General features: G+C 48.4%; 1 protein-coding gene across 1 annotated transcript in view; it reads left to right on the top strand.

Annotated features, from left to right (window-relative positions):
- The first annotated feature begins 4,474 nt into the window (after window positions 1–4,474).
- Window positions 4,475–27,135, top strand: part of alox5a (arachidonate 5-lipoxygenase a) — a 64,821-nt gene continuing 42,160 nt past the window's right edge. Inside the window, exons 1-3 of the mRNA XM_052041656.1 lie at window positions 4,475–5,016; window positions 16,097–16,295; window positions 26,510–26,591. Of these exons, the coding sequence (XP_051897616.1) occupies window positions 4,867–5,016; window positions 16,097–16,295; window positions 26,510–26,591 (431 nt within the window). The 5' untranslated portion in view covers window positions 4,475–4,866. The remainder of the gene's footprint in view (window positions 5,017–16,096; window positions 16,296–26,509; window positions 26,592–27,135) is intronic.

Below are 27,135 nucleotides of genomic sequence, written 5' to 3'. Positions count from 1 at the left end.
AGTTACAACAGGACATTGATAGGATGCAGAGCTGGGATGAGAAGTGGCAGATGGAGTTCAACCCAGAAAAGTGTGAAGTGATACACCTTGGAAGATCGAATTAGAAGGCAGAATACAAGGTTAATGGCAGGACTCTTAGCAGTGTGGAGGGACAGAGGGATCTTGGGGTCCACGTCCATAGATCCCTCAAGCTTGCCGCACAGGTCAATAGGGTTGTTAAGAAGGCATATGGTGTGTTGGCCTTCATTGGTCAGGGTAGAGTTCAAGAGCTGCCAGGTAATATTGCAGCTCTATAAAACTCTGGTTAGACCACACTTGGAGTATTGTGTTCAGTTCTGGTCGCCTCATTATAGGAAGGATGTGGAAGCTTTAGAGAGGGTGCAGAGGAGATTTACCAAGATGTTGCCTGGATTGGAGAGCATGTCTTATGAGGATAGGTTGAGTGAGCTCGGGCTTTTCTCTTTGGAGCAAAGGAGGACGGGAGGTAACTTGATAGAGGTGTACAAGATGCTAAGAGGTATAGATCGAGTGGACAGTCAGAGACTTATTCCCAGGGCATAAATGGCTCACAAGGGGGGGGTATAATTTTAAGGTGATTGGAGGAAGGTACATGGGGGATGTCAGAGGCAAATTTTTTACACAGATAGTGGTGGGTGCATTGAACGCACTGCCAACAGAGGTTGTGGAGGCAGATACATTAGGGACATTCGAGACACTCTTAGATAGCCATATGAATGATAGCAAAATGGGGGTGGGCTATGTGGGCTAAGGAAGGGTTAGATAGATCTCAGGGCAGGATAAAATGTCGGCACAACATTGTGGGCCGAAGGGCCTGTACTGTGCTGTGGTGTTCTATGTTCTATTCCACCATCCTATCAATTCTGGAATGGTTCCTACAGATTTGTGATCCTGGTATTTAAAAAAGGAGGGAGAGAGAAAACAGGGAACTTTCAAGCTGTTAGCCTGACATCAGTAGTTGGGAAAATGTTGGAGTCTATAATTGTAGAGGTGATGTCAAGAAACCTGGAAAGCAGCAGTATGGATTTAAGAAAGGAAAATCATGTTTGACTAATCTGCTGCAGTTCCCTGGGGATATGTGTAGTTGAGTAGATTGGGCAACAGCGGATGTTTGGATTTTCAGTCTTCTGGATCACACAAAGGAGGTTGATGAACAAGGGCAGCACAGGGAACTGAGGGTAATATGCTGGTGTGGACTGAGAGTTGGTTAACAGGTTGACTACGAATAACTGGTTGACTAGAAATTAACTGGTTCTTCCCTGGTTGGCAGGTTCTGATCAGTGGACACTGCAGGGAGCGGTGCTGCGGTCCAAAGAGAGTGTTCCGTAATAGCTATGGTCTGGTTTGTCCTGAACCCCTGTGGATGGGATAAAATTAGCCAAGACTCAAAGCAGCACAACTGTGAATGCATTTAAAAAGCTTATTGGGACCATGTACTAAAGTAATATTAGTAATTAGTTTATTATTGTCACATGTACCGAGATACAGTGAAAAGCTTTTGTTTGCATGCAGATCACTCCATTCATAAGTATATCGAAGCACTACAAAAGGAAAAACATATAACAGAATGCAGAATATAGTGTTACAGTTACAGAGAAAGTGCAGTGCAGGTAGACAGTAAGGTGCAAGGGTCATGACGAGGTAGATTAAGAGATCAAGAGTTCATCCTTATCGTATAAGAGATCTGTTTAAGGGTCTTATAACAGCGGGATGAAGCTGCCCTTGAGTCTGGTGGTACGTGTTCTCAAGCTTTTGTATCTTCTGCCTGATGGGAGGGGGGAGAAGAGAAAATGTCCGGGGTGGGAGGGGTTCTTGATTACATTGGCTGCTTTCCCCCGAGGCAGCGAGAAGTGTAGACGGAGTCACTGGAGGGGAGGCTGGTTTTCGTGAAGGACTGGGCTGTGGTCACAACTCTCTGCAATTTTTTGAGGTCTTCAGCATAGCAGTTGCCATACCAACTGAATCCAGATAGGATGCTTTCTATGGTGCATATGCTTTCTATAAAAATTTGTGAGGGTCATTGGGGACATGACGAATTTCCTTAGCCTTCTGAGGAAGTAGAGGAATATGAACAATAATACATAAGATGTACTGCTGGATAGCAGTTCATGCAGTGGTTAGCTCCAGTGACCTGGGTTCAGTCCTGACCTCTAGCACAGTCTGTGTGGGGTTTGCATGTTCTCCCTGTGATTATGTGTCCCCAAGCCCCCATTTTATAATAGAAAAGAATCACACCTGTGACAACTGATGGATGCAAACCCCTCCTTTCTTAATTGCCCCTTCTGTGCCCAGTTTATTCCATGCACCCTAACCCTATCAGTCCTGTGTCATCAATTTTCACTGAAAAGTTGTGATCAGTAAGGTCTGAGGACCTGGGGAAGTTGTTCGTATTCTGTAGACAGTCGGACTACAGGGTGTTTGTGGAGGGAACAGATGATGTAACTGTGGCCTGAGGTTAACCCTGGCATGTGAAAGAAAACAAATTTTCTTGGAAACTCTTCAGCTTACATGGAGATTGTTGATTCAAAGTTGCTTCAGGAAGGTCACCCATAGCATGGTGGGATAGAATTTGGAGTCATCAAATCATAGAGTTATACAGCACAGAAACGCCAGGGCCACGCTGACCTGTTTGTCCACTTGCCTACATTGGGTCCATATCCTCCTACTCAAGCTTCTGTCTAAACGCCTCTTAAAGTTTGGTCAATATTTGTCAATCAGAAGATAATTACATGCTTTACTGAAGGTACCTGCCTAAACCACAAATATTCACAATCAGCCTGAGGGGACCAAAGGGAACATCTTCGTGTTTGCTGATGACAAGGTAACCAAGTGGGACTGTGAGCAGTGCTGAGGGATCGAGGAGGCGTCAAGAGAATGCAGACTTGCCGAGTGAGTGGCAGTAACAACGTAAGAAAGTGTGATGTCGTCCACCAGTAGCAAAATCAGACATGTGAGAACTGGGGAGATGTTGATGTCCAGAGGGAGCTGGTATCCTTGTGCATAAACTGCTAATTCCAACATGCAGGTGCAGCAGACAATGAGTACGTTGGAGTGAGTCAACAGAGTTAAATGTTTTTTAGTGACACTGAGACCCATCATCAGTTCTGACCAGTTCAGAAACCCAGGGGGTCACAGGGAGAATGTGCAAACTGCACACAGACAGAGTCACACAGCACGGAAATTGGCCCTTCGGCCCAACTGGTCCATGCTAACCAAGGCTCCCATTTAAGTTAGACACAAGAGATTCTGCAGATGCTGGAAAACTGGAGCAATGCACACAAAAAGCTGGAGAAACTCAGCAGGTCAGGCAGCATCTATGGAGGGGAATGAACAGATGACGTTCTGGGCTGAGACCCTTCATTGGGACTGAAAAGGAAGAGGGCAGAAGCCAGAATGAAAAGGTGGGGGGAGGGGGAGGAGCTGGCAGGTGACAGGTGAGTCCAGGTGAGGGGTGTGTTACGTAGGTAGGTGGGGGTAAAAAGGAATTCTCACAAGCTGGGAGGTGATAGGTGGAAGAGACAAAGGGCTGAAGAAGGAGGAATCTGATAGGAGAGGACAGTGTTGGATATGGAGGATTGTGGGGTGGTAGGTGAGGACCAGGGGAACCCTATTCCTGTTATGTCGGGAGGGGAGACGTGTGGGAAATGGAGGAGATGCGGGTGAGGGCTGCATTGATGGTGGTGGATGGGAATCCCAGCTTTCTGAAAAAAAGAGGACATCTCGGATGCCCTGGAAGGGAAAGCTTCGTCATGGGAAGAGATGCAGCGGAGGAGAGGAACCGAGAGAAGGGAATAATGTCCTTGCAAGTGACAGGGTGGGAAGAGGTGTGGTCCAGAATCTCTCCCTCCCCCACTTACCTACCTTCCCCCTCTCACCTGGACTCACCTGTCACCTGCCAGCCTGTGCTCCTCCCCCCCACCTTTTTATTCTGGCTCACCACTAAGTTAGTCCCATTTTCGTACCTTTGACTCATATCCCTCTAAACCTTTCCTATCCATGTCCAAGTAGCTTTTAAATGCTGTTAATGTACCCGCCTCAACCACTTCCTCTGGCAGCTCGTTCCACATACTGACCACACTCTGGGTGAAAAAGTTGCCTCTCAGGGGCAACTTAAACCTCTCCCCTCTCACCTTAAACCTCTCCCCTCTCAAACCTGTGCCCCCTAGTTCTTGACTCCCCAACCCTGGGAAAAAGACGGTGCACATTGACCCTATCTATACCCCTCATGATTTTATACACCTCTATAAGGTCACCCCTCATTCTCCTCCCTCCAATGAAAACAATCCCTACCTGTTCAACCTCTCTCCATAACTCAGTCCCTCGAGTCCCGGCAACATCCTCAATCTCCGCGTAGGGCCGGGAGGGTAGATGTGGGGAGCGCTTCCCCCCGGCTGAGGAGCCTACAGCCAGGGTCAGTCTCAAAGTAAGGGGGCGGGCTGGTTGGGAGAGGTGGGGAGAAATTCCTTCAGCCAGAGGGTGTTGAATGAAGGGAATGCCCTACCCTGGGGGGCCGTGGAAACTCGGCTGAGGTCTGGCCAGCAGGACAAACCTGGCGCTCAGGTAGATCAGCCAAAGTCTCGGTGAAGGGCGGAACAGGTCGGTGGGGCCGAATGGCCCTTTGCGGGGTGTCCCCGCCAGGTGCCGGCTGAAGCTGCAGCCCGGCGCCGGTGAGGAAGCCGAGCCCCGGGCGCCTCCCCCAGTTCCGCTGCTGTGTTGCTTCACCGCGGGGAGGGCGGAGGGTGCGGCGGATCCGCCCCACAGGCGCTCGGCAGCCGAGTGAGAGCGGGGACCAGGGGCCGGCAGCCACCGGGACCCGAGTCGGAGCAGCAGACCCCGGCGGCAGGCACTATGTTTTCCTTCACGGTGACGGTGGCCACCGGGCACCAGTGGTTCGCGGGCACCGATGACTACATCTACCTGACGCTGGTGGGCAGCGAGGGCTGCAGCGAGAAGACCCTGCTGGACAAACCGCTCTACAACGACTTCGAGCGGGGAGCGGTGAGACCCTTCCCTCGGAGAACCCGCGCTGCTCGGCTACAGGAGGCTGCACCTCCGCACCCTCACTGTCCTCAGCCCCTCTCTCCCCCCTCGTCCTCCCCACTCCTCCCCCCTCAACACCTACTCGCCCCTTTCCCTCCGCAACCTTCAACGCTCCCCAATCTCACCTCACCCCTCCCCCTCCTACCACCCCGTCCCCGACCCTCCCGACCCATCTTCATCCCCTCCCGACCCATCCTCATCCCCTCCCGACCCATCCTCATCCCCTCCCCAGCTCCTTCACCCCACTTCACCCTCGTCCTCAACCTCAACTCATCCCTTCATCCCCACCTACTCTCACACCCTTCCCCACACCCCACGCCCCTCCTCAGCCCCTCAGCTCACCCCTACCCTCTCCCACCATCATCACCCATCTTCCCCGTCACCCTCACCCACCACTGAATCCAAGACACCTTATTGCTCCCTCCTGTCCCTGCCATCCCACACTGGATGCAGAACATAGAACAGTTCAGCAATGGACAGGCCATTCGGCCCACGATGTTGTGCCGATCTTGATGCCGATTTATACTTAAATGTCCTCCTCCTGATACCCCCTATCCCCTTTATATTCATGTGTCCATCTAAAAGCCTCTTAAACTCCACAGGAGAGCAAGACCATGTTCTTGCTCTCCTGCCTTTCAATCAGTACATCCACACCCCACTACCTCTGGACAAAAGAAATGTCCTTGTCTCCCCTCCTTCCCCCCCCCCACCCCCATCTCCCCGCTCCCTGTCTCCCCTCCCCCATATCTCAGTCCCTCAGTATTTCATACACCTCATTCAGTCTCTCCTCAGCCTTTTCAACCTTTCTTCACACTACAGTGTTCTTGTCCTGGCAACATCTTCGTAAACCTCCTCAGTGTCTTTCCCATAATGTGACATGCTGTCCTGTAAGTTCTTCATCTTCTTTGGCACGGATAACTTGTGCCTACTCTGGTTCCGTGTTCTGAACTGTCTTTTGAGACCAATGTGGGATTCTTTTTGCCTGAGGTATTTCTCAGTAGCCAATTAACCTACCAGTACAGTTTTGGGATGTGGGAGAAAGCCAAGTAGTTGTAGAGAGAACATCAAACTCCGCATGTACAGCTCCTGGGGCTAGGATCCTACTCGGCTGCCTGGAGCAGTGAGGCAGCAGGTAGATGGTAACATCTTAATCCCAGGGCAGTGGAGTCTATAATTATAGGGCATAGGTTTAAGGTGAGAGGGGAAAGGTTTAAAGGGGACCTGAGGGGCAACTTTTTCCACACAGAGGGCGGTGGGTGTGGAAGAAGCTGCCGGAGGAAGTGGTAGAGGTGGGTACAATTTCAACATTTAAACAACAGTGAGACAGGTACACAGATGGGCATATGAACCAAACACATGCAGATGAGATTAGCTTAGATAGGCATCTTGGTTTGTATGGACAACGTGCTCCTCAACTTGTCTGCCTGACAATCTCTTCCTGTGACGACATTCAGAATAGCGTGTCTGTCTCGGGATCCTGCTGTCAGGCATGTAAGCAATGTGGCCTGCCCACTAGTATCGACTGAGTGTAATTAGGGCCTCGGGGCTGGGAACGTTGGCCTCAGAGAACATGCAGACTTTGGTTCAGCTATCCTTGGAGTACATCTGGAGGATTTGAGGGAACTGTGCTCATAGTATTTCTTGGAAGTACCTTTGCAGATACTCCATATCTCTGAAGCATATGGCAGTGCAGGGATCTCTACTGGCCAATAGACTATAAGTTTGAGCTGTGTTTAAGGTCTTGATCATTAAACATCATTTTGCTGAGTTGACCAAAGGCTGTGCTTGCACACTGAAGGCAATGGTGACCTTTTGCCTTTGTCGAGAGGTTTATAGGTGGTCTATATTTTCCAGCATTCCAGTGTGAACTTTTATTGCTGGAGGGCGTGTTGTACAGCAGCGGCAGGTTGGTAGAAGTGTTTTATGCATGACGAGGTCCATGCTCTCGTGTGCTTCAGTGAATGAGTCAGTACTGGTGTGGGGCTCAGCATCTGAATTTGCACAATGCTTCTGAGGTTGGGGTGAGCTTGATTCTGTTACCATTGCCTGAACAGTTTCCCATTAGTCCTGGAGGTTAGCTGCACTCCTGCAAGAAGCCTGTTAGAGGTGAGGTACAGCAATGCGAGAAGAAAGACTGAGGAAAGTATTGGGGCAGTGATGCAGCCTTGCTTGACACTGATCTTCACCGAGATTACTTAATTCATGGTTTGCATGTTGCTGTGAAGTAAGTGTATGATGGAGATAACACTCTCTGGGCAGCCAGAGGTGCTCCATGTTCCCTCCAAACTGATGGAGTCAAAGGCTTTGGTGAGGTTGCTAAAGGCCAGTGATTGATGAATAGTGACCGCTGCTGCTCACCGCACATTGAAGAACATTCCGTTGTTTCCCTACGTGGATGGATTCCACACCACGATTGAGGAGGACCCCAGCAATGTCTCAGGCAGCAGCGAGGCCCTCTCTGGTGACCATTAGCAGATTATGATTCCAATGACTCTGAGTTTCCCTGGAATATCCCACTTTTCAGAGGTCAGAGGTGAGGCTGTGGCTTCATGACAGTTTCTCACTGCTGGGCTTTAGTCCTTCATCCCTGGATGCGATCTGCTTCCAAGGGCTTGCTTTTCAGTTCCTTTCCGATTTCTTGTCGGTGAGACAGATATGAGGTGGAGCCCAGCGTGCTCCGAGTCACAGTTGAGGAGGTCTGCAGAGTGTTCCTTCCTGTGGGTACTGACTGCCTCTCTGTCCATGACATGAGATTCTGCAGATGCTGGAATCTGGAGCAACACACACCAAATGCTGGAGGAACGCAGCAGGTCAGGCAGCATCTGTGGAGGGAAATGAACAGTCAACATTTCAGGTCAAGACCCTTCATCGTTTTGCGTATGTTGCCTCTCCGTCCATGGTACGTTCACCTCTCAGTGGAGTGGACCCTTGGACATTGGGGCTGTAAATGGTATTGACAACACTGAACGCATGTTATGGCCGTCAGTGAGTTGCTGGCTCTTGTGCCCTCTCTGCCCCCATCTGTTCTGTAGGTTACAGGATTTCTGCCGGACCTCTGCCTTCAGGTGCTATCGGCTGTTTCATTTGGAACTGTATTACTGGGCCACTGGGATGCTGCTCTTTAGCCGCACTTACCTGCTCCAAGTCGCCATCTTGTAATGTGGTAGAACATAGAACAGTCCAGCACGGGACAGGCCATTCGGCCCACGATGTTGCGCCAATCTTGATGCCAATTCATACTAAATGTCCTCCTCCTGTGCATCATCCAATTCCCTCCATTCCCTTCATATTCAGGTGTCTGTCTAAAAGCCTCTTAAACTCCACCAAACTGCCTGCTTCCACTACTACCCTGGTAACCCATTCCAGGCATTGGTATTGGTATTGGTTTATTATTGTCACTTGTACCGAGGTACAGTGAAAAACTTGTCTTACAAACCGGTCGTACAGGTCAATTCATTACACAGTGCAGTTACATCAAGTTAGTACAGAGTGCATTGATGTAGTACAGGTAAAAAAAAACAATAACAGTACAGAGTAAAGTGTCACAGCTACAGAGAAAGTGCAGTGCAATAAGGTGCAAGGTCACAACAAGGTAGATCGTAAGGTCATAGTCCATCTTATCGTATAAGGGAACTGTTCAATAGTCTTATCACAGTGGGGTAGAAGCTGTCCTTAAGTCTGGTGGTACGTGTCTTCAGGCTCCTGTATCTTCTACCAGATGGAAGAGGAGACAAGAGAGAATGTCCTGGGTGGGTGGGGTCTACCACTAGTGGCATCTACCACTCTCTGCATTAAAAAAAACTTGCCCATCATGTCTCCTTTAAACTTCACCCCCACCCCCCACCAACTTTAAAAGGTGGTGGTCCAGAACTAGACACGACAGTTCTCGGGATTGAATTCCATTTGTCACTTCAGTGGCCACTTATACCCCAGACACTGATCTTTGCTTGTAGCCTGGATCCTCAGCACCACCAGACTGCCAATCTTTGTGTCTTCAGCAGACCTCTTTAATGTGGCTCCTATATTTGTGCTCAAGTCCTTTATGAAGAAGCACTGGCCCAGTTCTGAGTACTGGATGGAACAGATATTACAGATTAGCCACACTGCTGTGACCACATGCATTTAAGTGACTTGCAAAGTGGGGTGATAAAGGCTGCAAAGTAATTGCAACACCAGCTATTGGGCTGCACATTCTGAAATAGCTGGGTATCCAGCCAGCTGGTCCAAGTTGGTCCTCTCTAGCTAATACTGGAGCCAGAGAACCAGGAGAAGGCCATTCAACCTGCAGTCTGATCCACCACTCAGCTGGACCCACTGTATTCATGCAATCTCACATCTTGTGTTGTGTAATCCTTAATACTCTTTCCTTACAGACATCTGTCATCCTCAGTTTTGAAAATTACAATTGACCACTGGCCTTAGCAGTTTTGTGGGGGAGAGGTCCCCATTTGAACCACTCTTTATGTCTGGCTGAGGATCAGCCTTCTCCACCCTAACTCGAATATTTAAAAACATACTTCCTGGTCTGGACTTTACCCCTGAAGAACTGTGTTGTCTCTACCTACCCTCACAGATGTAGTGGTTCTCAATGGTAATTGAATGAACATTAAATACTGACCTTGCTGGTTACATCGCTATCCCATGAGAGAATAAAAATATTCCTTACTTCTCCTTACCCCTCGAGAGAATACAAGCCTCATCTGTAGAGCCTTTCCTCATAATTTAACCCATTTGGCCTTATCATTCTGCACTGCACCCCACAGTTTCAATACTTTTTCTCTGAGGGGCTCATGATGTGATCTAACCACAGTTCTCCACAGTTGTAACATAACCTTGTACTCATGCACTAGCTTCAGTGATTGTACCTTGGTCCCCTAAATTTCTCTTCTCCATCACAGTTTCCAGCTTCTCACCACTTAAACTATAGGTTGGACTTGAACCCCATCTGCACTAGTTTTTCCCACGCACTAAGTTGACAATTTTATAACCTTCTGCTCCGACCTGCACCGTTAATTGTGTCAGCTAACTTGGTGTCATCTGCAAACTTAGAGAATCAACCCTATGTATCTAGTTTCCTCACATATTGTGCAAATCTGTGGTCCTGGTACAGATCCACAGGCTCACAACTAATCATTTTTTTGAAAAACTGGAGGATTTGCATGGTATCCAGATCTATGACAAAATATTGCCTCGAACTCTATTATGTAATCTTTGTTAACAGTGTGGTATACCGAAGCTGGTGAATGCTTTGGGGAACTTCATATCAATGAGATTCATGGAAACTCCCTAAAATAAAAAAATTCAGTACCATCCCAAAATATTTAATTAGTTTATTAGACATGACGTATCCTTTACAAATTTGTGCTGGCTCTCCTGATCAGCTCATATTTCTCAAAATGTGGTCACTCTCTTCTTTGTTAAATTTTTAAATTTTATTTACAACGTGGTAACAGGCCCTTCCGGCCCAACGAGTCCGCGCCGCCTATTTTAAACCCCCACATTAACCTACCCGTACGTCTTTAGAATGTGGGAGGAAACCGGAGCACCCGGAGGAAACCCACGCAGACACAGGCGAATGCACAAACTCCTTACAGACAGCAACGGGAATCGAACCTCGATCGCTGGCACTGTAATAGCATCACGCTAACCGCTACGCTACCGTGCTGCCGTTAGTAACATGTTCTAGTAACTCGCTATAATACTATTGCATTAAGTATATCATTTCCTAATCTATTTCTCCTGCCTCTATTGGTGGAACAACACTTTCCACAGGGCCTAGATGGAGAGAGTGTTAGAGGGTCTACAATTCCCTAACCCCCACCTTATAGTGCTTTGAAGTGGAAATCACTGGATTCTGGATATTTATCTATCTTTAATCTTGTTAGTTGCTCCATGACTTTTAATTTTAGCAGTTGCTTTTTTTTTCAGTCTAAAAACTTTGAAGTCGCAGCTCTGAATAGTGTTTGATTGAAGACAGAATGCTATGAACTTTAGGTGGAACATCCACTAACTGGACCCAGGGGACACACTGATACCTTGAATGTGGATCATTTAATTGAATCCCAGAGCATGAAGTCCCAGCATCCTTTACAGACAGCTCTGAAAGGGACATTTCACAACTACACTCTTCCAGCTGCTGAGGGGTATTGCGACCGAATGAATGAATGCTCAACACTGGGATTGGTGGTGGGTGAATCTGTCCCAGGGCCAGAGAGACCCAGACAGGTCGGTGAGGGAGGCATGTTCTCATCTCAGAGGCTCACCATGGCTACAGCTGAGTGCTGCTGGCAGGAAGGTTGCCAGGGAGCGCTCTGAATTGCCACGCGTTGGCAAAGCCTGCATCACAGGCAAGTGCCTGTGCTCCACCTGCTCCTGTGGGCTGTAGAGGCAGTGGGTGAAGTCTACCCTCCTTGAGTGAGCTCCTTGTTGCAGCAGTGAGCAGCAAACTGTGAGCGTGAGGCTAGGAAGCTGGAGGGGCCGTGGTCCTGAGTCCAGGGCAGAGAGGTCAAGGATCATACGGGTCAGAATCAGGTTTATTATCACTGACATATGTCGTGAAATTTGCTGTTTTGCGGCAGCAGTACAGTACAAGACATAAAGACATAAAAATGACTATAAGTTGCAGAAATAAATAAATAGTGCAAAAGAGGAATAACGAGGTAGTGTTCATGGGTTCATGGACCGTTCAGAAATCTGGTGGCAGAGGGGAAGAAGCTGTTCCTGAATCGTTGAGTGTGGGTCTTCAGGCTCTTGTACCTCCTCCCCGATGGTAGTAACGAGAAGAGGGCATGTCCCAGATGGTGAGGGTCCTTAATGATGGATGCTGCCTTCATGAGGTACCGCCTCTTGAAGATGTCCTCAACGGCGGGCAGGGTTGTGCCCGTGATGGAGCTGGCTAAGTCTACAACCCTCTGCAGCCTGTTTTGATCCTGCACATTGGAGCCTCCATACCAGTCAGAATGCTCTCCACCGTACATCTGTAGAAATTTGCAAGAGTCTTTGGTGACGTACCAAATCTCCTCAAACTCCTAATGAAGTAGAGCTGCTGGCGTGCCTTCTTCGTGATTGCATCAATGTGTTGGGCCCAAGATAGATCCTCTGAGATGTTGACGCCCAGGAACTTGAAGCTGCTCACCCTTTCCACTGCTGACCCATCAATGAGGACTGGTGTGTGTTCGCCCGACTTCCCCTTCCTGAAGTCCACAATCAATTCCTTGGTCTTGCTGATGTTGAGTGCAAAGTTGTTGTTGCGACACCACACAACCAGCCGATCTGTCTCATTCCTGTACACCACCTCATCGCCATCTGAGATTCTGCCAACAACAATGGTGTCATTGGCGAATTTATAGATGGTGTTTGAGCTGTGCCTAGCCACACAGTCATGAGTGTAGGGAGGGTAGAGCAGTGGGCTAAGCACGCATCCCTGAGGTGTGCCTGTGTTGATTGTCAGCGAGGAAGAGATGTTATTACTGATCCGCACTGACTGTGGTCTCCCAATAAGGAAGTCAAGGATCGAGTTACAGAGGGAGGTACAGAGGCCCAGGTTTTGAAGCTTGGTTATTAGTACTGAGGGGATGATGGTGTTGAACGCTGAGCTGTAATTGACAAACAGCAGCCTGATGTATGTCTTGCTGTTGTCCAGATGCTCCAAAGCCGAGTGGAGAGCCAGTGAGATTCCATCTGCTGTAGACCTGTTGTGGCAGTAGGCAGGAGTTAATTCTAGCCATGACCAACCTCTCAAAGCACTTCATCACAGTAGATGTGAATGCTACTGGGCGATAGTCGTTGAGGCAGCTCACCCTGCTTTTCTTGTGCACTGGTATGATTGATGCCCTTTTGAAGCAGGTGGGAACCTCCAACTGCAGCAGTGAGAGGTTGAAGATGTCTTTGAACACTCCAGTCATTTGGTTGGCACAGATTTTCAGTACCCGGCCAGGTACACCATCAGGGCCTGACGCCTTGCAAGGGTTCACCCTCTTGAAGGATGTTCTGACATTGGCCTCCGAGACAGAGATCACAGGGTCGCCAGATGCTGTGGGGATTCGCACAGGTGTAGTGTTATTCTCCCTTTCAAAGAGTGCTTAAAAGGTGTTGAGCTCATCAGGAGTGAAGTATTACTGCTACTTATTATATTAGGTTTCACCTTATAGGAAGTAATGGCATGCAAACCCTGCCACAGCTGTCATGCGTACGATTGTATCTCTAACTTCTCATGATTGCTCTCATGATGGCCTTCCATACGTCATACCTGGACTTCTTGTAGGGTTCTGGATCACTGGTCTTGAACGCCACAGATCTAGCCCTCAGCAGACTGTGAACCTCCTGGTTCATCCAGCCTTCTGGTTTGGGAAGACTCAGTATGTTCTCGAAGGCACACACTCATCCTCACAGGTCTTGATAAAGTCGGTGACGGCCTTGGCATATGCATTCAGATCTGAAGATGAATCCCTGAATATGGTCCAGTCCACCAATTCAAAGCAGTCCTGTAAACGCTCCTCTGCCTCCCTTGACCAGACCTTTGTGGTCCTCACCACTGGTGCTGCCGTCCTCAGTCTCTGCCTATATGTCAGGAGTAGAAGTAGGAGTAAATGGGAATTGGATTGTCACCATCCACCCTGACAGCCACCAATGCAGCTGAACCTGTGATCACAGTGGAGGACGTAAGATCAGTTTTCTGGAGAGTGAACACGAGGAAAGCACCTGGCCCAGATGGTGTCCCTGGCCGTGTGCTCGGACCTTGTGCTGATCAGCTGGCAGAAGTATTTGCGGACATATTTAACCTCTCCCTGCTTCAGTCTCAGGTTCCCTCCTGTTTTAAGAAGACCACTATCATCCCGGTACCAAAGAAAAGCAAGGCGACATGCCTCAATGACTACCGACCAGTGGCTCTGACATCCACCATCATGAAGTGCTTTGAGAGGTTGGTCATGGCACTCATCAGCTCCGGCCTACCAGACAACCTGGACCCATTGCAATTCACCTATCGCTGAAACAGGTCTACAGCGGATGCCATCTCCCTGGCCCTACACTCAGCTCTGGAGCATCTGGACAGTAAAGACACATATGTTACTATTGTTTATTGACTACAACTCTGCCTTCAATACAATAATCCCAAGCAAACTTGTCACCAAACTCCGAGACCTAGGACTCAACACCTCCCTCTGTAACTGGATCCTTGACTTTCTAACAAACAGACCGCAATCAGTGAGGATTGGCAGCAATACCTCCGACACGATTATTCTCAACACTGGTGCCCCACAAGGCTGCATCCTCAGCCGTCTACTCTACTCCCTATACACTCATGACTGTGTGGCCAGATTCCATCTACAAGTTTGCAGATGAGACTACCATTGTAGGCCATATCTCAAACAGCGATGAGTCGGAGTACAGGAAGGAGATAGAGAGCATAGTGGAATGGTTTCATGACAACAACCTTTCCCTCAATGTCAACAAAACAAAAGAGCTGGTTATTGACTTCAGGAAAGGGGGCGGTGTACACACTCCTGTCTACGTCAATGGTGCTGAGGTCAAGAGGGTTGAAAGCTTCAAGTTCCTGGGAGTGAACATCAACAGCCGGTCCTGGTCAAATCACATAGATGCCATGGCCAAGAAAGCTCGCCAGCACCTCTACTTCCTCAGGAGGCTAAAGAAATTTGGTTTGTCCCCTTTGACTCTCGCCTACTTTTACCGATGCACCATAGAAAGCATCCTATCTGGATATATCACAGCTTGATACGGCAACTGCTCTGCCCAGGACTGCAAGAAACTGCAGAGAGTTGTAGACGCAGCCCAGCGCATCACGGACACCAGCCTCCCCTCCTTGGACTCTGTCTTTATGTCTCGCTGCCTTGGTGAAGCAGCCAGCATAATCAAAGACCCCACCCACCTGGGACATTCTTCCTTCTCTCCTCTTCCATTGGGTAGAAGGTACAGGTGCCTGAGGGCACATACCACCAGACTTAAGGACAGCTTCTACCCCACTGTGATAAGACTATTGAACGGTTCCTTTATATAATGAGATGGACTATGACCTCACTATCTTTGCACCTGTTTGCACTGCACTTTGTCTGTATCTGTGACACTTTACTCTGTACTGTTATTGTTTTTACCTGTACTTCAGCAATGCACTTTGTACTAACTCAATGTAACTGCACTGTGTAATGAATTGACCTGTATGATCGGTTTGTAAGACAAGCTTTTCACTGTACCTCGGTATAAGTGACAATAATAAACCAATACCAATACCAAAGTACAGCCAGGTGATCAGACTTGCCAAAGTGCAGGCTCGGGGTTACAGGAGGTCAAACATTTCAGTGAGAACAAGAATGCAGTTTGACTGTTTCCCTGTAAATAAAATGGTTTCGGGGCAAACAGGGTCAGTAAAGGTTGGACATGGTGAGTCACCATAACTATGATTTTTCAGCCCTTTGAGGTTGAACAACTGCTGATGGAGTATATGTGCTGTACGACTGGTGAAGTCACTCTGGGGAGCTTTATGCCAGAAGAAAAGATCTGGGGCAAAGAAAGATCCTGTCAGGAAACAAGGAAACCCAGAAATGTGCACATAATTGCTCCATTTGGTGCTGAGCCAGGTTTCAACAGCACAGCCCTGGTTTTTAGAATTATGTCAACAAATGGTCTATGTTTCAAACATGAGAGAATTTTACACTTTACCATTAGAGGAGCTGAGCGGATTAACTTCTGCACACGGTCAAAATACAGAGTGCTGTGACTAAGGGAAAGGCTGGAGGAAACATCTCTCCACTTTTCCCACAGCAATAATTGATTCGAAACATGAACAGTAACATTTGATGAGCAATTCTTGCTGCACATGTGGGGTACTGTGGTTCTGTTTCACTCTTTACATGTGCTCAACCTTAGTTCAGTTTGAGACCAGGCAAGACATGTCTTCATTTGTCATAAGATAATATGGAAATTTGAAAATTTCCCTTCACAAACACTTGGCCCAGCGCCAAGTGCCTGCCTCCAATCCTCTTCCCTCTTTGCATACCACTAACTCTCTTCTCTGCCCTTGCAGGTGGATTCATATGATATGACTGTGTCGAACAATATCGGAGAGATCCTGTTGGTGAAGATTGAGAAGCGCAAGTACTGGGTGCAGGATGACTGGTACTGTAAATACATCACCATAAAGACCCCCACTGGCGAGTACAAGGAGTTTCCCTGTTATCGTTGGATTACTGACGAGAAGGAAATTGAGCTACGGGATGGGAAAGGTTAGCACCAAACTTCAGTACTAAGAATATAAGAAACGGGATTAGGCCACTCAGCCCCTCGAGCCTGCTCTGCCATTTAATAACATGGCTGATCTGATCTTGGCTTCAACTTCATTTTCCTGTCTCTCCTTCCTTGGCTCTCCTTCAGATCAAAGCCGGTGTCTCTCGGCCTCGAGTAACTTCAATGACTCGGACTCAAGTGGATGGAGAATTCCAAAGCTTCAAATGAGAGCTTTGGAATTCTCCATCCTCTGCCTCTGCCTGAACTGTTTATTCTGAAACGATGTTCACAATACCCCACCAGAGAAAGCATCCTCTAAGCACCACCCTGTCAACCCTCCTCAGAATCATTGTGTTTTAATAAGATCACCACTCATTCTTCTAAAATCAATAGGCATAGACTCAACCTGCTCAATCTCTTCACATACATCAACCCTTGCATCCCAGGATCAACCTAGTGAACCTTCACAGCACTGCCTTCAAGGCAAGTATACCATTCTTCAAATAAAGAGATCAAAATTGTATGTGGTACGTCAGTGAGGTATACACCTGTAACAGGAATACTCTTATATTCTATTTCCTCTGCATTAAAGGCCAACATTGCATTTGGTTCCTGAACTATTTTCCGAACCTGATGCTAACTCCCTGTGTCCCATGTCCCCAGATCCTTTGTACCCCAGCTTTCTGTAGTCTTCCTGCATTTAAACAAGATTCTGCTTATCAATTCTTCCAACCTCAGTGATAATCTCAAATTTCCCCACACAAGATAGCTACCATCCCTCTGGATTGTTTTGAAGAATTTTTGCATCCACCTCACAGGTTTCTACCTGACCTGGGATACTGTTGCCCTGTGACCCCCTGACCTGGGATACTGTCGCCCTGTGACCCCCTGACCTGGGATACTGTTGCCCTGTGAACCCTTGACCTGGGGCACTATCAACCTCTGACCCCCTGACCTGGGGTACTGTCACCTGTGACCACCTGACCTGAGGCACAGTCACCCTGTCACCCCCTGACCTGGGGCACTGTCACCCTGTCACCCCCTGACGGGTACTGTCGCCCTCTGACCCCTTGACCTTGGGCACTGTTGCCTGTGAACCCCTGAGCTGGGACACTGTCACCCTGTGACCCCTGACCTGGGTACTATCACCCTCTGACCTCATGACCTTGGGTACTGTCGCCTATGACCCCCAACCTGGGGCACAGTCACCCTGTGACCCTCTGACCTGGAGCATAGTCATCCTGTGACCCCCTGACCTGGGGCACTGTCACCCTTTCTGGGGTACTGTCACCCTCTGACCCCTTGACCTTGGGTACTGTCGCCTGTGACCCCCCCTGACCTGGGGCATTACCACCCTGTGATCCCCTGACCTGGGCACTGTCGCCCTGTGATCCTCCTGACCTGGGCACTGTCGCCCTGTGATCCCTTGACCTGGGCACTGTCGCCCTGTGATCCCCTGACCTGGGCACTGTCGCCCTGTGATCCCCCTGACCTGGGCACTGTCGCCCTGTGATCCCCCTGACCTGGGCACTGTCGCCCTGTGATCCTCGTGCCTGTCTAGGCAGGGGGGGGGAACATAGAGTTCAGGAACAGGATTTGCAAGTTAGAACAGTGATGAGAACTGACTGGTGTCAGCAGGAAGGAGGGACAGGCAGCAGATGGGGTCACAGTTTGGAAAAAATGTTAAAAAGGCAAAATGAAAGCTGGTGTATACGCCCGCCTGCAGCGTTCACAACAAGCTCGATTACTGGGATTGACAGAAATAAGAAGATCGAAAACAGGAGCTGGAAGAGGCCATTCAGCCCTTCAATCCTGTCTCGTCATTCATTGTGATCATAGCTGACCATCCAAATTCAGCCTCCTGTTCCCCCTCTCTGCCCGTATCCCTTATTCCTTCCATAGGCGCTCCCCAGGTTATGACAGGGTTCTGTTCCTGAGAGCCGTTTGTAAGTCAGAAATGAACAAACACGGTGTGTGTGGGAGAGGATCACAGAATCAGCAGTGACAGGAGAGCGAGCGGGCATGGGAAGAGCAGTCGCCAGCCGGCCTCACTGACTCAGTGAGTGAGTCTGCCCAGTGCTCCTGGCTCTGCTCCGCTCTGCCCAGCCCCCGAGCGCTGCAGCTCAGTGGGGGACGAGCGGGACGGGGCACGGTTAGAGAAAGCAGGCAGAAATGCCCAGTTCCCACCCAACAGAAGATGCCTGCAGCCCCGCAGACAAATCCATCACCACCCATCTCACCGGTCTCCCAAACACTCGCTTGTGTGTGTACGGACTGTCCGTAAGTTGGCCGTTGGTAACCTGGGGAGGACCTGTACCCTAAAAGCAATGTCTACCGATGTCTAACTCCTTGGACGTAGTTAATGATTTGGCTCCGACTGCTTCTGTGGTAGAGAGTTCCACAGGTTCACCACCCACTGGGAGAAGTTTCCCCATGTTACTAACCCCTTATCACTGGACTGTGACCCTTGGTCCCGGACTCTACTACCGTTGGGAATATCCTTCCTGCATATCTAGTCTGGCTGGTCCTGGTAGAATTTTGCAGGTTTCTGTGAGGTCCCTTCTCATTTATCACAACTCCAGTGAATATAAGCCCAAGCAACCCAATCTCTCCTCACATATCAGTTCCCCCCCACCCCAGGGGTCAGTCTGGTAAACCTTCACGGTGCTCCCTCCACACCCTTCTTCCGACAAGGAGACTAACACAGCACACAATACTCAAATGGTATCCCTAGACCATGCATAATTGCAGTGAGACATCCCTGCTCCTGTACTTCAATCCATTTGCCATGGTGCCAACAGACCATTTACCTCTTTAAACGTCTGCTACACCTGTGTATTTATTTTCAGCAACAGGTGCACAGCACGCAGGTAGGTGCCCCTCGCCCTTTCCTAACTTCTTGTCATTTAGATAATAGTCTCTTTCTGTTTATAGAACCAAAATTGATAACCTTACATTTATCCACATTAAACTGCATCTGCCACGTATCTGCCCACTCCATCAATCCGTCCAAATTACACCAGAGCTTCTCTGCGTCCTCCTCATACTCAGCTTTGTGTTATCTGCAAACTAGGATATATTATTTCCCTCATCTAAATCACTGATACATATCTTGAACACTGGGATCCCAGCACTAAATCTCACTGGTTAATACCAGTCACTTGAAAAAAGTTCCATTTATTTCTACTTTTTGTTTCCTGTCTGCCAGCCAGTTCTCTAGCCATGTCAGCACCTTGCCCCCAATCCCATGTGCTTTAATTTTGTGGGACATTATTGAAAGTCTTGTGAAAGACCAAATTCACCACACCCACTGGGTCTCGCTCCTCCTCTACTACATCCTCAAAAATTCTGGTAGGTTTGTCAAGCGCCATTTCCCTTTCAGGAATCCACATTGAACAGTCTGGTCCTGCCGGCCTTCTCCAGGTGCTTCACTATTGCAGCTTTTATCATGGGTCTCCAACGCTTCCCCGCCACCGATGTCAGGCTGACCGCTCCACGGTTCCCATTTTCTCTCCTTTGTTAAATAGTCTGGTTACATTAGCTACCCTCCGATCCACTGGAACTGTTTCAAAGAATAAAGGATACAGGCAGTTGGGCCCTGAGAACTTATCAGATGTTAATCTCTTCAATTTCCCTAACAACATTTCCCTACTAATACGACTTAATTTAATTCCTTCCTCTCACCAGACCCTGTGTTCTTCAACATTTCTGCAAAGTTATTTGCATCCTCCTTTGTGAAGACAGAATCAAAGTTTGCATTTAATTGGTCTGCCGTTTCTTTTTTCCACATTGTAACTTTACCCGATTCTGACTGTAAGAGACCTCCATTTGTTTTTTACTAATTCTTTTTCTCTTCAGTTATTTATAGAAGCTTTTAGAAGCTAGAAGTCAGTTTTTTATGCTCTCTACAAGCTTACCGTCACTCTCCATTGCCCTCTTGTTAATCAACCCTTTTGTCCCCCTTTGCTGAATTTTAAACTCTCCCAGTCCTTGCATTTGCTGCCTGTTCTCCCCTTTTGACATTTCTCCTCCTTTGATCCAATTATGATCACTCTTCCCCAGCAGTGTTAATTAATTCTTTTTCATTACACAGTACCCAGTCTAGGATGGCCTGTTCTCAGGATGCCTGCTGAACTCATTAATCCAAAAAGTTATCGCAAATGCACTCCAGAAATTCCCCACTACAATTTATTGCTACTTTTGTTTGCCCAATCTATTTGTAGATTGAAGTCACTCACAGTCATACTTTTATCAGATGCATCTCTAATTTCCTATTTAGTGGCTTCCACTACATCCCCACTACAGGTTGAGGGTCTACGTACCACCCCCACTAACATTATCTACCCCTTGGTGTTTCTTAGCTCCACCCATATAGATTCCACAGCAAGTTTCTTGGAGCTTACACCTTCCCTCACTATTACATTGATTTCCTCTTCCTTAGATGCTACACCACCTCCTCTTCTCTCATTCCCTTCTTGCCTGTACTCCTCGGATTCCAGTTCCCATCCCTGGTCACTATGTAGCCATGTCTCCATAGTTACAACTATGTCGTATCTATTTGTGCAATTAATTTTGGATCATATGTTAAGGACCCATCTTGAGAACAGGTTTTTACTGTGGAAAAAATATTCGCAATAAGGTCTGTTCACAGGGTGAATCCTCAACACACTGTTGAGATGCAATGCCTTCGGGCTTGTTATTTTAACATTATTTTGCACTGTGGCCCAGTTTGTTTCTCACCCTTGAACTTCATGCTTTTGCTTCTATCCTTGTTTCTTCCATTTCAGTCTCCCCTCTCAGGTTCCTATCCTCCTTAGATTCTAGCTTAAATCCATCACACCATCATGAGCAAACACGTGGATATTGGCCGGCGCTTGCCTTCGTCGGTTGGGGCATTGAGTATAAGAATGAAGATGTCATGTTGCAGCTGTATAAAACTTTGGTTAAGTTGCACTTGGAATATTGTGTGCAATTTTGGTTGTCCTATTACATGAAGGATGTTGAGGCTTTGGAAAGGGTGCAGAAGAGGTTTACCAGGATGCCTGGATTAGACGGTATGAGCTACAAGGAGAGGTTGGACAAACTTGGGTTGTTTTCTCTGGAGCGGTGGAGGCTGAGGGGAGACCTGATAGAGGTTCATAAAATTATGAAAGGCAGAGATAGGGTAGGTAGTCAGAATCCTTTTCCTAGGGTAGAAATGTCACGTACTAGAGGGCATGCATTTGAGGTGAGAAGGGGAAAGGTTATAGGAGATGTACGAGGCAAGTTCTTTACACAGAGTGGTGGGTGCCTGGAATGTGCTGCCCGGGGTGGTGGTGGAGGCAGATATGATAGAGGCATTTAAAAGGCTTTTAGCTAGATGCATGAGTATGCAGGGAATGGAAGGATATGGATTATGTGCAGGCAGAAGAGATTTAGTTGAATTTGGCATTGTGTTCAGCAGAGACATAGTGGACCAAAGGGCCTGTTCCTGTGCTGTACTGTTCTATGTTCCACACTGGTTCTGGTCCTGTATAGGTATAAACACTCCTGCTTGCACAGATCCCACTTTCCGAAAACTGGTCCCAATGTCCTAAGATTCCAAATCCCTCCCTCCTGTACTGATTTTCCAGCCAAAGTCTTCAATCCATTCTCCTGTTCTTATACTTACCAGCGCAAGGCATAGAGAGTAATCCTGAGATTACTGCCTTTGAGGTCCTACCTTCTAATTTAGCTCCTAACTCCTTCAATTCATATTGCAGGACCTTGTGCCTTTTTCTACCTATGTCGTTGATTCCGACAGGTTTCACAGCCATTGGCTGTTCACTCTCCCCCCTCAAAATACCCAGCAGCCACTCTGAGACAACATACCATCCTGGAGATACATTTACAGCCATGGAGACACCAGTTTATTCCCCTTATAAATGAATCCCCTCCCACTACAGCTCTACTTTCCTGTACAGCTGAGCCACAAGTTTGGCTGTTGCTACTTTCCCCTGGGAGGTTATTTCCCCAAGAGTAGCCAACACAACATACCTTTTTGAGAGAAGGATGGCCATGGGGGACTCCTTTGCTACCTACCTGCACCTACTGCTCTTCCTGGTGGTCACCCATCATGTCTGTGCCAGTGCAGCCAATGCTCGCAGTGTAACTCGCTGCTAAACGTGCTGTCCACATCGCGGATGCTCCACAATCAGTGCATTCGCAGCTCCATCTGTGCAATGTGGTCAATCAGTGGCCACAGCTGGACCCATATCCTGCACATGTGATCTCATTGACATTACTGAAACATGGAGCCTCCATACCAGGCATTGATGCAACCAGTCAGAATGCTCTCCACCGTACATCTGTAGAAATTTGCAAGAGTCTTTGGTGACAGACCAAATCTCCTCAAACTCCTAATGAAGTAGACCTGCTGATGTGCCTTTTTCATGATTGCATCTATGTGTTGGGCCCGAGGTAGATCTTTTGAGATGTTGACGCCCAGGAACCTGAAGCTGCTCACCCTTTCCACTGCTGACCCCTCAATGAGGACTGGTGTGTGTTCCCCCGACTTCCCCTCCCAGGTACGGTCAGGGAATTAGATACAGCCTGCAGAGCAGCTCAACAAGAGGTTAATAGTGCTGGAAGAGGGACAGTTATGAGAGGGGCTGCCTCGTTACATTCTGTTCAGTCACAAACTACCTCGTTAATTCAAATAGTCATCTTGTTACCCTTTCCTAATCCTCACACATTTACTCATTTTTAGCAAGTTTATCTTTATCAGATTGGGTGGTGTCAGAAAGTTTACAGTTTGCAGAAACACTCATTTCTGCCTCTTGCAACTGAGCATAAATGTAGGACTGTGTGGCTGGGTGGATGAGATATGGATCAATGAGTAACTCTGCTTCTGTGCTCACAGAAACCACATGTTTCAGTTTAGATCTAGTGGGCCAGGAACATCTAAATGGGCAGTTGTTTTCACAACAGACACAGGCTGGGGGATGCAGACACAGCATGAGACAGCACTTTACAGAGCCTGATGTGGATCACCTTGCTTTGTCTGCCCAGGGAGTATCTGACAGCATGGTGAAGAGGGAGATTTGTTCCTTTTCAAACCCATGCAACTGGTGCCCTAGGACAGTATAGAGGGAGCGTCGCTCTGTAACTCACCCTGTTCTGTTGCCTTTATCTCCAGGCCCCCATTTTGTGTGTATTTTGTTTTTGGTATTAAAATTATTTAACACATCAACAAAAAAACTTCAGTTAAAACGCTATTCTGCCAAGATGCACTTCAGTCCCTGCAGAACCCATTGGTTCTCCACGGGCAACCTGACCCCACGTGCTCTGTCTCCACGGGCAACCTGACCCCACATGCTCCGTCTTCATGCGCACTCAGAAGAGAAGCAGGCAGACGGACCCCAAGATGCTTCTACCATGGACCTGTGACTACTGCCTTGCTCAGGCCCAGGAGCAGACTGACGAGGAGGTCCTCAGACCAAAACAAAACCCCTCCTACCTCTGCACGGGATGCCCAGACGACAGGAGCATGGGGCTGAAGAGCAGCCAGGACTTGAGGAGCAGCCTTTCAGATACTCAGAGAGGATCCACAACCTCTTGCATTCCATATGAGTGTGGAACATGGGCTCGTGCAGAAAGGGCAGTCATCCTGGGAGTCTGCGAGCCAACTTAACAGTCAGTTCCACAGGACAGCTCTGCGCAACACTCTCCGCCCCAGGTCCTTGATGTCTTCCACATGGAGACACCTCCACCAGGGAGATCACTCACCGCCAAGTGTCAGAACGGACCACTGTGGTGAACCTGGACAGCAGAGGAAGGCACAGAATTGGAAAGTGTGAAGAAGCAGTGTGTCCAAGAAATCCCTCTGAGTATCTGGGAGACAGTTGTGTGGGACTGACTCCTGGGGATAGTTTTGGGTCCAGTGGCCAGTTTGGCCAGGATCTCCACACACTCTTGAGCTGCCTTGATACCCACAGTGATGGGACTCCCAAAGGCTTTGGATACCAGCCTTGATATCACTCCTGTACCATCCAGTACACCCCCAGGTCTGGCCACTCTGAAAGCCAGAGCAAGAAAGCACTTTAGCCAGAGGTGACCATGTCCAACTTGGAGAAGGTCAGACAACTCCCTCAGAGTGGTAAGGTTCCTGCCTGCTATTGGGAGTTGTGTGTCTTCCTGAAGACAGTGCCCCCATGAAAAGGGTAAATTGAGAGCACATGGGATGCTCTGTGAACAGGTCTATCTGCAAGGTCTGGAGGCAGAAAGTCAGGAGCTGGGTGTGGCCACTCACCAGTGACTGGCCACTTTCCTCAGTCAGGAGACTTGTGACAAAGATCCTGTCATTCCTCCTGCCCCAGAAGAAATCAATGAGCTGCTTCTGAACATTGGCATGAAGGTACTGGGCAGGACGAATCACAACGTGGCGGTCACCAGTTGATTACCAACCAGTGATCAGCCCCTGTGGGAAAGCATTGACCAGTCCTGTCCAGTGGCCTTCCTGAGAGGTGATTTTTTCCCTCCAAATCCTGCCAGTTTGCTGACCAGGCTTCCTCAGAGGGGCTTGTTTAGATTGCCAGAGAGTGGGAATGCTTGATACTCCATGCAACTAGTCACATCTCCTCCGGCAGGGTGTGAGCCAAGAGACTGAGCTCTGTGCCTGGCCCACACAGAGCCAAACCAGTCAACCACCTCTTCCAAGGACACAGCTTGGCAGCACACAGATGGAATAGAGTTGGCTGGACTCGGACGTCCCCAACACACTCCTCTCCCAAAACTGGGAATGCTTGATGGGACAGTGAAGAAGGAACATTTCTCTGTATCTAACCCTGTGCTGTCCTACGCTGGGACTGGAGACAGTATCTAACCCAGTGTGGAGAGAGCTTTGCTCTGTGTCCAACCCTCGCTGTCCCTTCTCCAGACACGTATGAAAGGCTAGTGCAGGAGAACTTTACTCTGTGTCTAATCCACACTGTCCCTGCCCTGGGAATGTGTGATAGGACAATGCAGAGGGAGCTTTACTCACACCGTCCCTGTCCTGAGATTGTGTGATGGGGTAGTGTAAAGAGACTCACTCTGTGTCTAACTTGTGCCCTTGAAGAGGCAGTTCAAGGAGTTTATTTACATTTTACAATATGTACATTTCCATCGGAATTTATACAAATTCAAATTAAAATGTAACCATCCTTGTCGAGGATGCAGTCCAACCTTGCTGAGGATGCAGTCCAACCTTGTCGAGGATGCAGTCCAACCTCGCTGTCCCTGCCTTTTTTTAAAAAAAATTAAAGTTACCTTTATTTCAAAATATAGATGTACTACAACAAACACAGAGACAATAACAGTAACTGACACAGTCACTAATATGAACTAAACTAAATTAAAATATTCCCATCCCTATCAAGGATGGTGCTTATCCCCTGCAGTCCCCAACAGTCCCGGAATGCCTCCATGGTACCTGTGGACACTGCATATTACTTCTCCACGGTCACCCAGGCACAGACATAACCCCAGAACATCTCTAGGCAGTCCGCCCGGGCAGCATTCTCCGCTACCCACTTCCAGGACCCACGGATAGTGATCTTAGCCAGCCCCAGGAGCAAGCTTACTTGGATATCCTCAGCCCTCCTTGCTCCCCTCCTTACTGGATGACCGCAAATAAATAGGGTGGGGCTGAAGTGCAACCAGAAGGTGAGGAGCAGCCCCCGCAGATATGCAAAAAGGTGCTGCAACCTCTCACACTCCATGTACATATGGTACACGGTCTCCTCTAGCCCAGAGAAGTGATAGTTGGCTGGGAGATCCATATGCAAGCTAATAAACTTATTACAAGGCACCGCCCTGTGCAGCAGCCTCCACCCCAGGTCCCCGATGTACATGGGAAGTACACCCCCATAAAGGGAGCTGTCCCTGCCCTGGGAGTTTGTGATGGGACAGTGTAGAGGGAGCTTCACTCCGTGTCTAACCCGTACTGTCCCAGCCCCTGGAGTGCAAGATGGCCTTTAAACATGAAAAGGGAGGCCTCTATTCATTAGATGAGCATATCCAAGGTTGATAACCAGAACATAGTGCCAGTGAATTTTAAAAAGGGAAGGTGATAAAAGGAACATTTGCAGGCAGCAACAGGTCAGACAAAGTTAAGGTATTAATTTCTGTGCAACTTCCACATGTGTATGAGGAAGGGGTAAAGGATGCACTGTACACTGGCAGCCACACCTGACACTGTGCTTCTCTCTTGTAGCAAGGTTGCCTCGTGATGACCACACTCAACTTGCTAAGCAGCATCGCCGCCGAGAGCTGGAGGAGAGGCAGAAGTCCTACAGGTAAAACATGGTGTCGTGGGACAGTTCTGGTCCCTGCTCGGCAGTTCTTTCAGTGGCTTCATGTAACAGTGAAACAAACCAGTTTTGTCTCCTCTTCCCCTGGGGTTTACAGGAACAGGAGTGATTCACAGGGTGTGTTACACATCACCTCAGGGTCCCGGGCTGCTGTTCATTTGACAGTGGTGCAAATGAACATAGTCTGGGCTGCTGTGCCCTGGGACCCTCACTATCTGGGATAGGGGCCAGTTCCTACCTTGACTTAGCCCATGTCCCAGTGTTAAAAACCTGATTGGTTCACTGCAGTCAACAAATTCAATTTAGTGTTTTGGGCAGAGGAACAAACCACCAGACACAGACATTCTGCCAGCAGCAACGTCTCACATGCCCTGAGTGTTGTGACTTTTCCCGCAGTCTCTCAAACCTTCACCATAAAAACAAAGAAGGTGCTTATCCAGTGATCCTGCTGCCTTCAGGACAAACCAAATGAGCCTTGCACACATTTTGTTAATCTAATCTTTGTGGTTACATAATTTGAATTGTTCAC

This window comes from Pristis pectinata, chromosome 30, assembly GCF_009764475.1.
Source record: "Pristis pectinata isolate sPriPec2 chromosome 30, sPriPec2.1.pri, whole genome shotgun sequence".
Classification (NCBI taxonomy): domain Eukaryota; kingdom Metazoa; phylum Chordata; class Chondrichthyes; order Rhinopristiformes; family Pristidae; genus Pristis; species Pristis pectinata.
This window is presented reverse-complemented; position numbering and strand designations above follow the sequence as displayed.